The sequence below is a fragment of the Hipposideros armiger genome, unplaced genomic scaffold (genome assembly GCF_001890085.2).
Source record: "Hipposideros armiger isolate ML-2016 unplaced genomic scaffold, ASM189008v1 scaffold_150, whole genome shotgun sequence".
NCBI lineage: Eukaryota > Metazoa > Chordata > Mammalia > Chiroptera > Hipposideridae > Hipposideros > Hipposideros armiger.
The window spans coordinates 1,486,327-1,502,522 of NW_017731500.1; the positions used below are offsets into that span (position 1 = coordinate 1,486,327).

At 49.6% G+C, this 16,196-nt stretch overlaps 1 protein-coding gene across 5 annotated transcripts in view; it reads left to right on the forward strand.

The window, feature by feature from the left end:
• SLC39A11 (solute carrier family 39 member 11) overlaps positions 1 to 16,196 on the forward strand; it is a 349,675-nt gene that overhangs the window by 269,392 nt on the left and 64,087 nt on the right. For all 5 annotated transcript variants that reach the window (XM_019650980.1, XM_019650981.1, XM_019650983.1 and 2 more), the window contains one exon: positions 13,921 to 13,990. In XM_019650980.1, coding sequence (XP_019506525.1) covers positions 13,921 to 13,990 — 70 coding nt within the window. The remainder of the gene's footprint in view (positions 1 to 13,920; positions 13,991 to 16,196) is intronic.

Sequence of the window (16,196 nt, forward strand, 5' to 3'; positions counted from 1 at the left end):
GGGCGGTTCATGGATGGGAATAAATCACATCAAAAGCCACTTTGCAGTGTCAACCTGATTCAGGTATGACCATCCCTGGGCGCCTCTGCCACCCACCCAGCAGCCATCTGAAAACCACAGTCTAGGCAGAGAACCCCTAGAAAGACCAAGCACTTATCTGCCTGAGGTCTTGGCCTACTTCCTCCTCCCAAACAACATTTTGGCTGGGCCCTAAAAGTCAGAAGAGCCACGGAGAACAGCAATGAACATGAGTGATCACCAGTCAGACACAGTGAGGCTGGAACCTACTGGGCATTCGGGTTGTCTGTCTGTAGTTGAAGAAGAGGATTGTGTTGGGAGGGATGGTGGGAATGGGCTGCTGTGGGTCTGAGGAGATGATGCACCCCCACTTTGGGGGAACCCTGACAGCAGCACATCCATGGACCCCTGGGTCCTTATGGAAGGCCAGGCTTTGCCAACTCATTATCTCTGAAGCACCCTAGATTCTCTTGAGACTTGGTCCACCCCTGCTGCCCGCATCTGCCCATAACTTTTGCCAGAATGGAGCTCTGTTCCCTGATTTACAGCAGGTTCTCTGTTTAGTGGTCCCCCATATGCTCCATTTTACTTTTCAGGGTTTCAGTTACTGCGGTCAACTGTGGTCTGAAAATATGAAATGGAAAATTCCAGAAATAAACAATTTGTAGGTTTGGACCGGCAGAGTGGCGCATTGGTTAAGAGTTGGCTTGGGACACCAGCTCTGAGCAGCAGAGCCCCGGTTCGGATCCCACATGAGGGCCAGTGATGCTGCTCCCTCTACAGCTAAGATACAACAGCTCAACCTGGAGCTGGGCTGCCGTGAGTCGCCGGCGACGGCGTAGGCTGCAGCAGGGCTGGCCGGCAGCTGGCGTGAGCTGCTGTGAGCCGCCGTGAGCGGCCGTCCAATGGCTGGCGAGTGACTGCCTCACCTGGGAAGAGTGCATTGATAATACCAACATGGGTCAGTGAAGCGACATCCTCCACAACTAGACTGAAGAACAGAAGGACAGCAACTTGTCTGTTCCCCTTCCCCGATTCCCCAACGCTGTTCCCCTCCCCCACTTTCCCAATAAAATCTTAAAAAAACAAAACAAAACAAAAAAAGATTCCTAGGTTTTAAGTGGCCTGCCATACTAAGTAGTGTGATTAAACCTTGCCCCATTTTACTCCATTCTCCCCGGAACGTGAATCACCTCTTTGTCCAGCGTATCCATGCTGTATACACTCCCTGCCCTTTAGTCACCACTTAGCAATCACTGGGTCACTCCATGATCTGTCCTCAGCCTCCCCACGGGGAAAATTCCAGAGTCTCACTCTCTGGCAAAGGCCTCCTGTTTGACTTCCTCCAGGTAGAAGCCCCTTCACTGGCCTCACGGCCCATTTATCACACAGCTTTCTAGTCAGCTGCCATTTTGTCACCTGTTGCCCAGCACTCTGTCCTGACCTAATCTATAAAACAGTGCAAACTGTAGAGTGCATGCCCCAGCTACAGTCAACCAAATTAAGCAAAATAAGATATGTTAACCAAACTCTGCCCTGGTCCCTCTCACTTTTCCCTAAAGCTTTTCAGTGCGAGAGCTGGAATGAAATGCCAAACCTCGGAAGTAATGAAAGGGAATGGCAATGTCTTTTGAGCACTTGCTGTTTTGTTTTTTGTTTGTTTGTTTGTTTTTATTTTACTTTTGAGATGTTTCTTTTTTTAATTATTTTTTATTATGAAATACACATTTTTTAGAATTAGTTTCAGCTGTACAACACAGTGCGATAGTTATACTTTTTAACCCCTCGAAGTGACAACCCCCCTCCCCCAATCCGCCGCCCCATTTCCCCCCAATATCATACATATCTATTACAAATCCCTTGACTCCACTCCCACACTATACTCCACGTCCCATGACTATATATATATATATATATACACACACACACACATACACACACACACATTCAATTATAGTTGACATACAATATTATACAACATCAGCTTCAGGTGTACAGTGCAGTGATCAAGCCTCTTCCCCATCGAGCACTTGCTGTTTTTAAGCCACTTTATTTTACCTTTTCAAACATAATCCTTCCTACCAGCCTGGGGTGGAGATATTGATCAATGTCTGGATTTTAAAGATAAGAAAGCTAGATCCCAGAGATGGTGGGTAACTTGCTCCAGGTCATACAACTCTCTGCTCTTGCCAGGTGTCTAAGATCAAGTGTGGGATTGATCCAGGATTCCCAACCATCATCTTTCATCCCCAGGGAAAAGGAATTCTGTTTGTTGGCTGATGGCAGTGTCCTTACAACCCACGTTGGGATCAGCGTCACCTACGTCTGCCATATTCCCCTCCGCCATCAGCTAACTTTTAGCTCCAGGGATGACCCACATCTGTCATGCTTCTCCCGCATAAGAAACAGGATTACACGAACCAGGCACGACAGCAGGTTCTCTGTGGTGTGGCCGAGACAGGACAGCCTGATGCAGGGCTGGTGATGAGGCTGGTCGGGGAGGATTCTCCCAGTGCCTGCCCATCTGTCTTAGGAGTGTCTTGCATCAAATCTGACATTAATTTAAAGAAAATATGGCTGACCTGCATATTTTATTAACATTTGGCATTTACTCTACTTTTGCCAAGTGCTTTATGAGATCATCTTCACTGCTCTTTGCCGGGTGGTCTCACTCAGCTAGCTGTCATTGATCTGTTGCCGGTTCTTGATGAGATCCAAGCCCATTCCCCCCTCTCCTCTGCTCACTGGCTCATCCTGCTTTTGTTTGCTAGTTTTAAGACACCAGCATCGCTTCATCCTGATGGGTTTCCTTCTCACTTCCCTCCTTGCTTCCTTGCCCCATTGCCTCTCTCCTTTGCTCCACTGCCTCTGTTTCCCGACTTCCTTGTCCTTCACTTTATTAACACTTTCCTCTCAAGTCCATAGGCCTTTTCTCGTTTCTCACCTGTGACCCTCAGCAGCTGTTTGAAGCCAGCTGCCCTCAGCGGTCTTTCTCCTCCCTCAGGCCTCCTGCTTGTGTGTGGTCCAGAGTTTGACATTCCTGATCAGAGAACCCAGCACTAGGGGTTTCTATAAGATAGCCGGGCCCTGCCTGCCCATGAGGTGTTGTGTGGAGAGAGAAAGGGCTTTGTGGAAGGGTGGTCTAGTGTTTTAGCATTTAAACAGCTGATTCAGATTTTTGTTCCCGTGTATTTGGGCCATCTTTCCGGTCTGTTTCCATCTACTCACATGCGTCACTTTGTACATGTGTGCGTGCACATTCCCATGCTCCTGTTTATTCACACCACTGCTACACTCCTGTGTGTGTGAGCTCACACCAGCATATGTCCTTTCGCTCACACCATTGCTACATCCTGTATGTGTGTCTGTGTGAGCTCACATCTGCACACATACCCTTCTGCTGACACCGTGGTCATGCCCCTGCGTGTGTGACAACTAATCTGTTCCCTAGAGAGGCTCTGCGCTTCCTACATTGTGTTCCTGGCAAATGTAACACTGGCTGCTGCCCATCGTGCATTGTGTTTCTGCTTCGCAAGGAGCTGTATGAAGAACACATTATTAAATCATTTTCAACACTGTAGTGCTGTTGTAATCTAAAAATTGATGACACTTAACGCTATTATTCCAACACTCTTCTCTTGTCTTCCTTGATCCTCCCTACCCCAACTGCCAAGCTGAAGCAGTAACCTCTTGAAATGAAATTTTAGATTTGTCAGAGAGGCCTGTTGGGGACACAGATTTGTATGACCGCAGAGGAAGCTCTTTCTAGCTACCTAATCAACCTCGTCCTGCAACCACGAACATGTTCCCCAAGCTAAGGATCACCAGCCATTTGAGGAAAACCCAAAGAATGAGAAAGAAGGACCAAAATAAACAGAACAGCCTACCTTGGAGAAAACAGACAAACCCAGGAATCCAAAGAGAAGATTGTAAAAATTCTCAGGAGTGTGTTCAGCTGATTCAAGAGGATATTATTATATCCATAAAGCAAGAACTAAGTATATTGAAAAGTGAGCAATCAGGAAATGAAAAGTTCTTCAAATTAATAAGATAATTGCCATTTTTAAAAAAGTTAAATGGATAAACTATGTGGAATGTCCTGGATGAAAAGTCAAGCTGTTCTGGAAGGTTAATTAGAAAACAACCCTCCAGCTCACAGACAGAAAGTCAAAGATGTAAAATGTGAGAACAAACATGCCGGGAAATTTTTCCTAAGCTCAAAAACAGCACAACCTTGCAGATGGAAAGACCCACCTCCTACTGAATAGATTGGTGAGATTTCAAAACTCCAAAAACAAAGATGGAAAAGTTTAAGAGCTTCCAGAGAGAGAAACCAGCTTTACAGATGGACGGACAAGGGGGAAAGAAAAAAGAAAGATGGAATCTAATTTAGATCAAGGAGATGAGAAGAATGTCCAAAAGGATCAAGAAAGAATCCATTGGGCCTTCCTTCTTGGGTCCATCTTCTTCAAACAGGAAAAGTTTAAAAACTTAGGACTATTTCCTTCTCTTCATCCAATCTGATTATGTAGAGAATAACATGTTATCACCCCAATACTGTAAATTCACGTTTTGTTAGGATTGCGGGTTTTTTTAATTGGCCTGAGAACAAAACAGAGATGAACTATAACTACAAAACAGTGTCAAACTCTAGAACTGTGACAGAGGAAAGAAAGCAGAGATAGGAAGAAGGTGCACTGTATTTCTTCCTTATAAGGAAGACTCAGCAGAGTACGGTTGATGAGTAAGAAACAATAGGGCTGTCAACAGATCATCTAAATCAGAACTGTGATAAATCAAGAGACCGGTGGATTAGTATATTATTGAAAGTTATAGCAGTACCCCTCAGAGAATTGAAACTCAGAATTGTTAAAAAAAATATTTTACCTCTTGGGAGTGGAACTAGGCTGGGGGAGTGGAGATAGGGAAATGGAAGTGCATTAATTACTTCAGATATTTTTGAGCGTTCTGAAATTATTTTTACACGTGTAGGTATATTACTTTGATGAAAGAGTGGTAAGGAGTGTAATTTAAAATGCCATTCTTCAGTTTCAAAATAAGAATGTAAAATGCGTTATGAGCCTAAAGTCTTAGAAAAAGTGAAGCTGGAAAACGATCTTCAAATTTATGGAGCTAAAGCAATTGAGGCAGTTATTAGTGCTGATGAGGATTTGAACACGGGGACGCCTGGAAGGCAGTAAAGGGAAGTGGGGGGAAGCCTATCCCAGGGGTGTAGAGACCGATGCCCACACCCCTAAGCGGGCTCACAGCGATACCCACCTCAAAGGGCCGTTGAAAGGCCCAAATTAAGTTATCCACTGAAAGACCTCAGTATGGTGTTGCGCACTTCACGTTAGCCAGGATGTCGTTGGCTCTCTGAACTCATAGCTCTCATTTCCGGCCTAATTGTGCATTTGGAGCTACTAGAGACCATTTCTAGTAAATGTCTTTTTCCTTTGAACTCCACGTATCAAAAACCATACTCATCCTTCTTCGCCCAGGCCCCTCTTCACTCATTATGCTTGTTTCTTGGAATTCGTCTTGGCATCCCTTTACCCGCCTCCTGCACTTGGCCCCGCATGGCTGTCGGCTCACCAGGTCTTGCCGGTTCCTGGCAATACTCTGAGGCTGACCCCCCTGCTATCACCTGGTCCCCGCGCTGTGCCTTTGTACAGCAACCTTCTCCCAGCCAGTCTCCCAGCCTCCCTTCTTGCCCCAAATTCCAGCTTTTCTGATATTTCAACATTGTTCTTAAGATCTTTCCAAACATTTTGAGCAGAGAAATAAGTTTCTAATTTTATGTCTCTAAAAGAATAGTCTAGGCTGTGAGCCACCTAAAGATAGGAACCGCGTCCTACCCAGTGCCCACCACCTAATGGGTATTCGATCAATATTCACAGAATGATGCTTCCCACGTGGGTATTCTTGCCGATATTGAGTCCATTCCGTCTTGTGGGTCCTAAGCAAGAAAGGAGGCAGAATGGTGAACTAAACCAAGGAGTCCGCGTGATATGCTCTGGAATGGAAAAAACGCATGGGCTGGACGTCATCTTAGGAGCTGTGTGATTTTGGGGCGTGTTGCTTGACCGTTTTCAGCCGCGGTTTGCCTACTTTATCTATCCGTGAAATACAAATAACATTAATGTTGCAAGGTTTGGACAGGCTTAAATTTGATAACGAGCAGATAGTGCCTAGCGCAGACTTGGGTGGACATATTGAGTCTCTTGGTTGCCAGTTGCAGAGCGAGAACTCCCAAGGGTTTAGGGAACAGAGTGTCATATTGAAAGGATGTTGGCACATCTGACATCCCCGCAGGAAGGACAGATGCAGCCGGGCTTCAGGCTTAAGGGGTAAGTGAAGCACAGCCGCAAACACTTCCGAGGCCCACTTGGCTCTCTCTGTCGCTTCTCCTTCCACGCCTGCTCCGTTGTCTCCTCCTGTAGCCCAGCTTCTATAAGACATGGAGTCGGGACCACGACAGCTCCCGACTTGCCCACCTTGGGGCTGCCCGTCCCTCTTCTATCCTTGCTCAGTTGAATAACCCCAGCTCTGATGGCACCCACCTGGCCCGGTGCTCAGTCAGCCACGGCCAGGAAGACAGGTTCACGTGTCATGGCCTTGACCATGTGGGGTCCACCCGGAGGAGCCCACCACCTGGCGCCTGGCCATCGCCAAACTGGGATGTGGGAACAGGCTGTTATTGTCTTCCTCTGTTCGCCTTCCTGTGAGATGCTAATAGTTCCTAGCAGAGAAAAATGCCCCCTCTTAGATACATGCGTTATACTGTCGAGCTGCCATCAGTGTCGCAAAACAGGAGAAGGATCTGGGACATGGACATCTTTTCCTTGCCTGCTTTTTAGGAATACTTTGGTGGGAGGCAAGTATAGGGAGTGATAACTGGACCCGTATCTTAGGCTATTCATCATCCTGAGAGAACTACCAGAGTCTTCATTTTGTTCAGAAGTCCTCCAAAGTGGTTAAAAAAAAAACCCCTTTCCTCCCTATTTCCTTAGGCCCTCAAGTCCACATGAATGACAAGACCACGAGTGAGATCCCCCTTGCCTGCAAAGGCTTCCCTGATTCAAGCGTGCGCAGGAGCTAGTTCTTCACCACCTGCGGCTGGTAGGCAGAGTGCCGCCAGGTTGGTGCGATGCCAGGGCAGCTGGCACAGGCTGCCCTCCCTCTAGCAAGGTGGCGCCTCCCTCCCAGGGGCCGTGCAGTTCCCGGGGCAGGAGAATTGCTAGTGTAAGTCCGTCGATTCCCATGGAGTGGAGTAGAGAACGGTGATGCCATCGTGCCCCGGGAACGGGCAACTCCCTGCCCACCTCCCTTTGCCTTCCCCGGGCATCCTGGGCTGTCAGTGGAGAACAGCACCCTCCCTGTGAAGCAGTGAGAAGCTGGCTCTCAGCTGCGCCTGTGTGTGCATGTGCTCTCAGCTGCTGGCGTCTCTGGCTAGGAGGGATCCCTGCCGGATTCCCCCTGCAACCTACTAAGAGAGGTTGATGAAACTGTGAAATGGGGGTGGGGCTGTGGGGGGGGGCTCTGGGCCACACTTTGCTTTCCCCTTTCTCTGCTGGGACTCCCTCCCACCTCAGGGCAGTTTTCCCCTAGCCCTGTGGGTGGTGGGTGGGAACCTTCAGCGTGCAGCCTGGCACTGGGGGCAGGGGCCTCCCCATGACTGGGCTTGGGGCAGCGCTGAGCAGAGCCTCCATCTGCAGCCCCCACTTCTTGGGGGAACAAGAGAACCCACGTGCCTGGGCTGCTTGGAGCCACTCATCACAGTCTATGCTTGCTTTGGGGAAAAGCAGTTCCATGCAGGCCACATTCTTGATGTCCTTCTGTCACCCCGCCTCCTCATGTCAGACTATCGGTGCTCCCTACACCCCTCAAGGGACTGGCTGCCTTACAGGGTTCCCAGAACATCACCTTGTCCACTTACAGACTGTGGATTTGTCAGATCTGAATATCCAGGCTGCTTCGCAGCGTGCCGGGGCCCTGGGACGCGGGGAGAGGAGGCTCAGTGGGCAGGCAACTGGACAGAGGCTTGGAGAGCAGATCGCACACCCTGATCTGTCCCTGCACCTGCAAATTAACCCTTTTGAATGGAGGGCGCACCCAGGTGTGGCCTGAGGGCGCATAGCAGGGGCCATTGGCCAGAGGTGTGAGTCTGCGCGTAAAGCAGGGCGTGCTGGCTGGACCGGCTCGGCGTTTTCTGTACCAGCACAAGCCTCCTCTCCCTTTTTCTCTGTGGGAACACAGGGATCCGATCTTTGTCTGGTTGTCAAAAACACATTGTCGAAAGCAAATTGAAAGTGACTCTTGGATGTGGGTGTTTCACGAGATGCCTTCACCTGCTGTTTAAAGATGTGACTATGTCAGTCTGTCGTCATTCATACCAGCAAGGAGAGACCCCGCTGCCGTCTGATGGAGCTGGGCTCAGGTCTAAGGGGGCAGCGGTGACTGCAGGGAGCAGTTTCCCAGATCCATCATTGTGTAAGTGGAGCCCAACTGAACATGGTAGAATATACCAGAAAAGCACGCTTGCAAACATGAATTAGAAAGTGGTTATTTTAGTTAGAGGGGGATTCATGTGAGACCATCTCCAATTGTCAGCACCGCTTAAGAAGCTCTAAGACATGACTTTACTGACATTGATAAGAATTTGAGTTGAATTCAACTTGTCTGGAGCACCTCTGTTGTTCATCTTTCCCAACACTTCACTTGACCCAATGTGAACAGCAGAGTTGGTAATCCGCCCTAGGAAGTATGTCGAAGTACTTTTTCAAGAAAAGAACTCGAAGTTGATTGTTCCCATCCTGTATAGGGACTTTGCCACACTCCAGGGGGGGATTCCGTGGCAGTACCTGGCTGGTTGTACCAATGTTTTATGTAATTAACGTGTGGTATGACCAGAGTTCCCGCCTTCCTGTTCCCCTTCTTGCTAGACACCTGAAGCCAAAGACAGGCCAGGCGGGACATCAGCCCATCGCGGGCCAGTCTCCCCCGAAGGCTCAGCCACGTGGCGGGGTCAGAGTGGGGTGAAGACATAGCGCCGGCCCTGTGACGTGTCTAAGCCAAGAGAGGGTGACTCCCGACAGCTGAGGCCAGGGAACCCACGCTGTAGTGTGGGTCACGTACCTAGCATGTGACCCCTCTCCCAGCTCAGTGGCAGTGCCCAGGTGGGCAGGAACAGAGAGGGAATCAAGGCTGAGTGCGCCCACCACCCTCGGAGGCTCCGCTGCTGCTGGGGCTGGGTGTGGCCCCCTCCTCAGGGCCCCCTCAGTCCCTCCAGCAGCAGCTGCTCCACCATGCTTATTTCTCTGTTTTCTGAGTGACCTGTTCGGACCTGGGAACAGGTAAGTGGATGACCGGACCTGTTTCTAGAGCTGAGTCCACATTTAATGTTGAAACATCATCTGGCCAGAAGGGCCATTACGAGGCCACCCCTCCATTCTCCCCAACCCCCCACCTCTGTCCCCAGTCTCAGTCGTCCCTGACTGGGGAGTAGCTCGCCACCGCCAAAGACCACTGCACCCCGGGAGGGATAGTCTCAGCCTTCCTAAAACAACCGTATGTTTCAAAACCCCCTCCCTCAAGATGATTCCCCCCTGGCTGCAGTGTCCCCTTCCCCTCTTGGCTGCAATTCGCATCATTTTTCTCTTGTTCTGTCCTCAGTGGAGATGGGAACACAAAAGCTATCCTATTCCACATCATTTTTCCACCTTTGGGATTTGTTGTTGTTGATGATGGTGGCCGCGTTTAACATGTATTAAGCCCCCACAGGGTGTTAGCTGCTGCCTTAATTTTCATATATATATATATATATATATATATATATATATATAAATATATATATATACAATGTTCCACATCATTTTTCCACCTTTGGGATTTGTTGTTGTTGATGATGGTGGCCGCGTTTAACATGTATTAAGCCCCCACAGGGTGTTAGCTGCTGCNATATATATATATATATATATATATATATATATTTAAATCAAGAAGAAGCCACAATGTCACCCCTCATTTTCTGCATGGACGTTGTGTTGAGGGGTTTGGGCTGTAACGTCTAGAACCCGTACCATGAGCGCTTAAATTGGAGTCCGAGCTGGAGTCATGAATAGCACATAACGAGGTGGCTCAGCAGCACCCACACAACCGCCCTGGGGTGCAGGGAGTTCCCAGCATGGGCTGGAGAGCTTGGCCTCACAGCAGCACAGCTGAAAGACTGAGGTTTTAGAAGTGGGGGGCGGGGGAGTGTTACCAGCATCTAGTGGGTAGAGGCCAGCAATGGTGCCCAGCGTCCTACCACGTGCAGGCCAGCCTCTTCCAACAAAACATCAGTAGTGACAAACCCCACGGGAGAAGAATGGAGGGGCCAGCTCAGCGTTAGAGCTTATTACCAAGTGTGTCCTCAAGACTCCGCCTTGCCCTGCGGCGGGCTGGCTCTCCAACACCAGGTTCCCGGTTTGTTCCCTTTCTCTTTGTACCCGAGTGAATGGCAGTGGCTGTGAACAGAGGCAGTGGCTGACTGAGAATGTTCCTGTCACGTTGGATTTTGTCATAATTACTTCCCTAATTTGCACTTGTGGTGGCATACCTGGAGCACGAGCTCCCGTCGGCAGTTTTCCTCTGCTCCTTTTCTACCCAGCGGGTTCTTCCTGCCATCTGTTGATCGTCAGCGTCTGCCTTAATCCCTTTATGTGTGTCCTTTCCCGCGTGTGCAATTTGTCTCAGATCCTCATTAGTTTAGCTCTCAGGTGTTTTTCCGCCTTCAGACACGGTAGCAATTACATTCGCTCCGCCATCACCTCGTCTTCCTCTTCCCCTCTCTAAATCATGGGAAACGCTGGCCGCCTCCCTAAGCAACCTGTGCTTTGGGGGCAGGGGTTGTGGTTGTGAGCCGTGCTGCGGGCAGCAGGGGCGCAGGAAGGACCTGCTCGTTTGTAACCCATCATAGAAGGTTCCCCGCCGTTGGCATGGCCAAGGCACAGGACCGGGTAGAGAGACAGTGTGTTCACCTTGTCCAGATCACGCCAGGAAGCAGACTCAGATGCCAGCTCTAACTGCCTGCACCTGGCAGAAAGCCAGAGCCCAGGTCAGCAAACTGGGGTGCAGGGAGCGGGGGACTGAGGTTCCAGGCCTGACTGCCCCCACGCTGTGTCTCTTTGGGCAGAGGCTGTCTCCCTCCTCCCCAACCTCCCAGAGCTGCTGAGAGCATTGCTGGAAGTCAAGTGCTGGGGCTGCGTGCTAAATAAATAGGAAGGGTTAGTTGGCTAATTACTGTAGGTCCTATCGCTCTGGGCTGCTCTAACATTTACATTAAGATGACTAATTAGAGCAAAATCTTAACAAAGGAGCCAACCAGCTGTTGTTTATGGTTTAGGAAAGCAAATTGTTTCAAAGGGAGCGATTTGTCTTTCTCGTGTCGGGAAAGCCCCCTTAGGCCCTCCCTAGCTCTCCACACCTCTTCCCCGTCTGGAGACCCACAGTGGAGTGGGTCGCGGTCTCGGCAGTGTTGGTTCAAGCAAGCTTGAGAACAAAAGGTTTGTAAACACTGGACTGACTCCCAAATGTAGCAGGTGGCCAGATGGAGACACCTCAGATGTCCTCTTAACTTTTATATCCTCAGTACCGTGGGCCTGGGACGCTTCTGAGATCCCGGGGCTGCCTCCTTCTCGATGGGAAGGCTCTCTGAAACCCTGAGACCTCACTCGCAGCCCATCCTGAAATTCAGCCCTCACCAACATCTGGCACCTCACCTGGGACGCTTTTCTTGCCTGCCCCTTTCTGAAGCTTGTCAGCTCCATCAGGCAAACCTAAAAATGTTGAACATGTATCCGGACCCCTCCCTGGAGTTGTGACTTCCACTTTTGGAGGACATTTCTGGAAGGGAAGGAGAAGAACTACAAGTAAAGGATGAGGGGGAGCGTGGCCCTCAGAATCAGAGCCCATCTGGGCTCGCAGCCCAGTTTTCCTTCACCTTTCCTCTCTGGTCCTTTAGTTCACGTATAAGGCTTTTATCCCAGGGTCTGGCTTAAAAAGGGCCTCCAGCCCCCCATTTCTCAAGAAGAAAACACGGAGAGACTGAGATCTTAAATATAAGGCCCAGTTTGGAACCTGGCGTCGTCTTAGAGGAAAGACTTGATGCATGAAGTGTCGGCCTTTATTAAGAACTGACATCAAGAGCCTTAAAGATAAATAACAATAAATAAAAATTTTAAACCTCGCTTTTGAAGAGTCTGGTTGCTCCCGACAGTGTTGACTCAGCCGGCCACTTTTGCCAAGAGCCCTTGGAGGGAGTATCACGGGGGCTTCTGTGCAGCCCCCTGGGACATGTGTCATGCATGCTGGGAGGTTGGGCCCAGGAACCTCGATGCTGCTGTCTAGTTTTGGAAAGACCCCCAAACCCCTGGCTTCTGAGTTTGGCAGTAGCCCAGGCATCGTGCCAGGTGATCTCCGGGGTTTTCTTTACCTCCGGAGTCCTAGGACTCTGTATCCCATGGTTGGTCATTGTCAGAAACAGGAAGATATTTGATGGGGGACCAGAATCCCAACTTCTCAACCAGCAGCCTCCAGTGGCCACAGTCACCCCAGGTGGTCCCCACAGCAGACTGAAGCCCAAGGGGAACAGTGTATGCCTTAGCAGGGTCTTCAGGTGAACCAGACTGGGTCACAGCTGGGCTCATTCACCGTAACACAGGACAAACCTAAGTGCTCCTCTTGTCCCCAGGTGCCTTCTGGAGTCATTACTACAATCCCTGTGTCCTTGGCCCACTCTAAACAGGACACAAGGAGTAAAAGAGGCAATTCAAAGAGACAGTGAATCCCGGAAGAAGGCCCTTCTGCTCAGTAGAGTTGACCCTCTTCCTTCTTCGGTAACAGCAGTTCCTCCTGACCCCCAAAACCCGTGGTCTTGATTCTCACCAATATTGGTAATTCTATTTCCTATTTGGATGGAGGCTGAACTCCCCCATAGATGTCAGGAGGTGTCTTCACATTATTCCTCTACCCCGTTGGCCTCAGGCCACAGCGGCAATTCCTTTTTTATTTTTCATAGCCTTCACCTCTCCATCAGACGCTTGTAAAGTAGCATTACCCTCCCATATTGGATCATAGGGTGCTCATGAACTTGATAAGTTTGCGAGTCCCACTGGAAAGGACTTGGAGAAGCACCTTGTCCCAACCCCAAGCTTCAAGCTGGACTGTAGCACGATCTCAGAGTAGACTGTCACAGCCTCTGCCATCTGAGGATGGCTCAGCAAACGTCTGCAATAACATCATCGGGCCACCATACCAATCTTGGGTGTCTTGTTCTATGAGCTAATAAAACCCTATGTGTTTAAATCAAGGGTCATGAAACTCTTTCTGTAAAGGGCCAGATAGTTAATATGCGGTTGTTGGCAAAGTCATGACGTAGTTGTAGTTTTTCTATGTTTTCGTTGCAAAACTGAGTCATGACTTTTCCGACAACCCAATATTTTAGGTTTTGGGGCCATATGGTCTCTGACACAACTACCCATCTCTGCTGATGTAGCATAAAAACCCAGCCATTGACAGTTCGTCAACAAATGAGCATGACTGTGTGCCAATAAAACTTTATTTATGCACACTAAAATTATATAAATTTTTATGTCATGAAATAGTACTCTTTCTTTGATTTTTTAAAAAACTGTTTTAAAATATAACAAATTGTTCATAGCTTGAAGGCCATACAAAAAGAAGGTTTGGGCTGGATTTGGCTCTCTGAGGCCATCATCTGCTGACCCCTGGTTTTGGTGATTTTGTGTGTGGTTTCGTTGTTGCCGGCAGCCTAATGCAATCTCACCCAACACAGTGATGATGATGAACTTTGTTGGAAAATGATTTCTAACGGCTCATGCTTTCTTGTGTGTGTTTCAGAGGGTCTTGCTGTTGGAGTTGGATTTGGGGCGATAGAAAAGACGGCGTCGGCTACCTTTGAGAGTGCCAGGTAAGCCAGCACCCAGCGCCCTAGGACAGGGCACTGTGCCCAGCTGTGCTCCGGAAGCGCTTGTTACCTGAACCAGCACCCCAAGCCACACAGGGCCGAGACTGGTGGCGGTGGGGAGGAGGTCAGGTGAAGCGCATACTTGCGAGAGGTCTTCCATCGAAGCAGGTTTATACCAGGTTTTTCCAAATGTGCTCTCGTGAATGGGCAACCACTTTGAAATCACAACATGGATGGCATCACTTGCTGTCCTCCAAAACCTTTAAGTGTGTAAAGACTAAAGACGAAACACATAACAAAGGCAGCAACTGGCGCTCCCAACTGCTCCTGCCTTTCCCTGTCCTGACACTGGTCTCCCCTGGTTGCGTCCCTTTGTGTCTGCTCCTTCACCGGTTCTTCTGTGGGCTGCTCGTCGTATGGCCCTTCCTGAAATGTTGATGTTGCCCAAAGGTCCATCTCCAGGGCATCCCTGCTTCCACTTGCTGTGCTCTCCTTGGGGAACCATCTCCAGAACCATCACTTTATTGCCCATCTATCTCCTGGTGGTGCCCATGTTGACCTTCAGTCTAGACTTGACTCCTGAACTGACTCCTTTGCACCTGGCTACCTTCCAGACATCTCCACTTAGATGGTTCACAGGCCCACGCCCAGCATTTCCAAAGTTGAGCTTACTGTCTCCATCCGCTGTCAGGCAGTGCCTGACCTCACCCTAGGGTTCCCCATCACCACCTTGCACCCAGTTGGTCAAGCCCAACTCGCCGTCATCCTCAACTCATTTCCCCTTGTCTTCCATAGACAATCACAGGCCGCGTGCATTCTCCCTCTCCTCTCCCTCCCTTGAATTAAACAGGGCCTAGATGAGGCTACCACCTTGGGATCACAAAGGGGGCTTATCCTTTAGGCATCATGGAGATGAGTTCTACCTGGTCTACCTGTGCCCACAAAGCCATGAATAGGACAGCCTCCAGGTTGAAGGAGAACAGGGCGGAGCCTTCTGTCCAAGAGCAGCAAACTCAGGTTGCCTTCAGGGGACGAAGGGGTGACAAAAATGAGTAGAGACAGTCAGGCGGAGATGGCTGGGAATGGTGAGGACAGAGGTGAACTTCAAAGAGATAACACATGCATTGTCTAAAGGTACTTGAACTCACAAATTATTTTAAAAACATCTTTCGGGTCACAGAGATGGCCCCGGGGCCACTGGTTTCTGGCACCTGCATTTAGCTCATTAGCCACTGCCTTCTGACAAGTACAATCTCAAAATACATTTTCCCCGAAGGCAATGGCACCATCTCTTTTAATGACCAACACTGTGTCTATCAATTATGGTCGTCAGGAACTAATTTCTCACGGAACCCCTGTCCACCCTGCCCGGTTTCCCTAACTTGCGTGGGAGCTCCTTATGCCTCATTACCTCCTTCCATCCGTTCCCGCAGCTGATGTGGGGCCCTGCGTGGTCAGTACAGTCACTGAATTCGAATGCTGCACGTTCAGCGACATGTCTGTCCCTAATGTGTATGTGGGCGGGCGTGTTCTAGGCCGAAATTTTCCCTGATCTCATTCCGGCCTGTCAGACTCCTGGGGCCCTTCCTGGCGTCATCTTGAGCGTCACCTGTGAACATGATGCCTATTGTGAAAATCAAATGAGACAGGCGATGGAGAGGGGACTTCAGAATGTCAGAAATGTCACCAAAACCGAGGGTTGATGATGATTCCTCAAGCCCTGCAGACGGCTTTTCCAGCACCAGACATGGAATGGGACAGTTGGGCTTTGTCCCTTGGCACCGCCATTTTAATCTTGGCTTCGTTTAGACCGTGAGACATTCAGTCAGGCAGTATCCAGGGGGCCGAGGAGCCCACAGAGGCTGACCCCCTAAGAAGCATTCACAGGCCAGGCCCCCCCAGAGCGTGGGAGAGCCACACACACTGCAGAAGGGCTGTCCAGCAAGTGACAGCGCTGCCTCAGGCATTGTGCTCATAGGCCGGGCTTCGTCTCTGGTGGCAGGCACATCTCCTGTGACATCCTGATGTCAACTCCGATTTCCCTCTGTTCTGTCACCTGCACTTTCTGCCAATCTTTGTAAATATTTATATGAAGAAAAGAGAGCAATAGCCTCTCTGACCCAGCTCCTCCCTTCCCTTGTACCAAGCAGATTGTCTCTGAGTTACGTAAACCCTCCACGGGACCCTTGAACGGGGGTGGGGGTGGGGG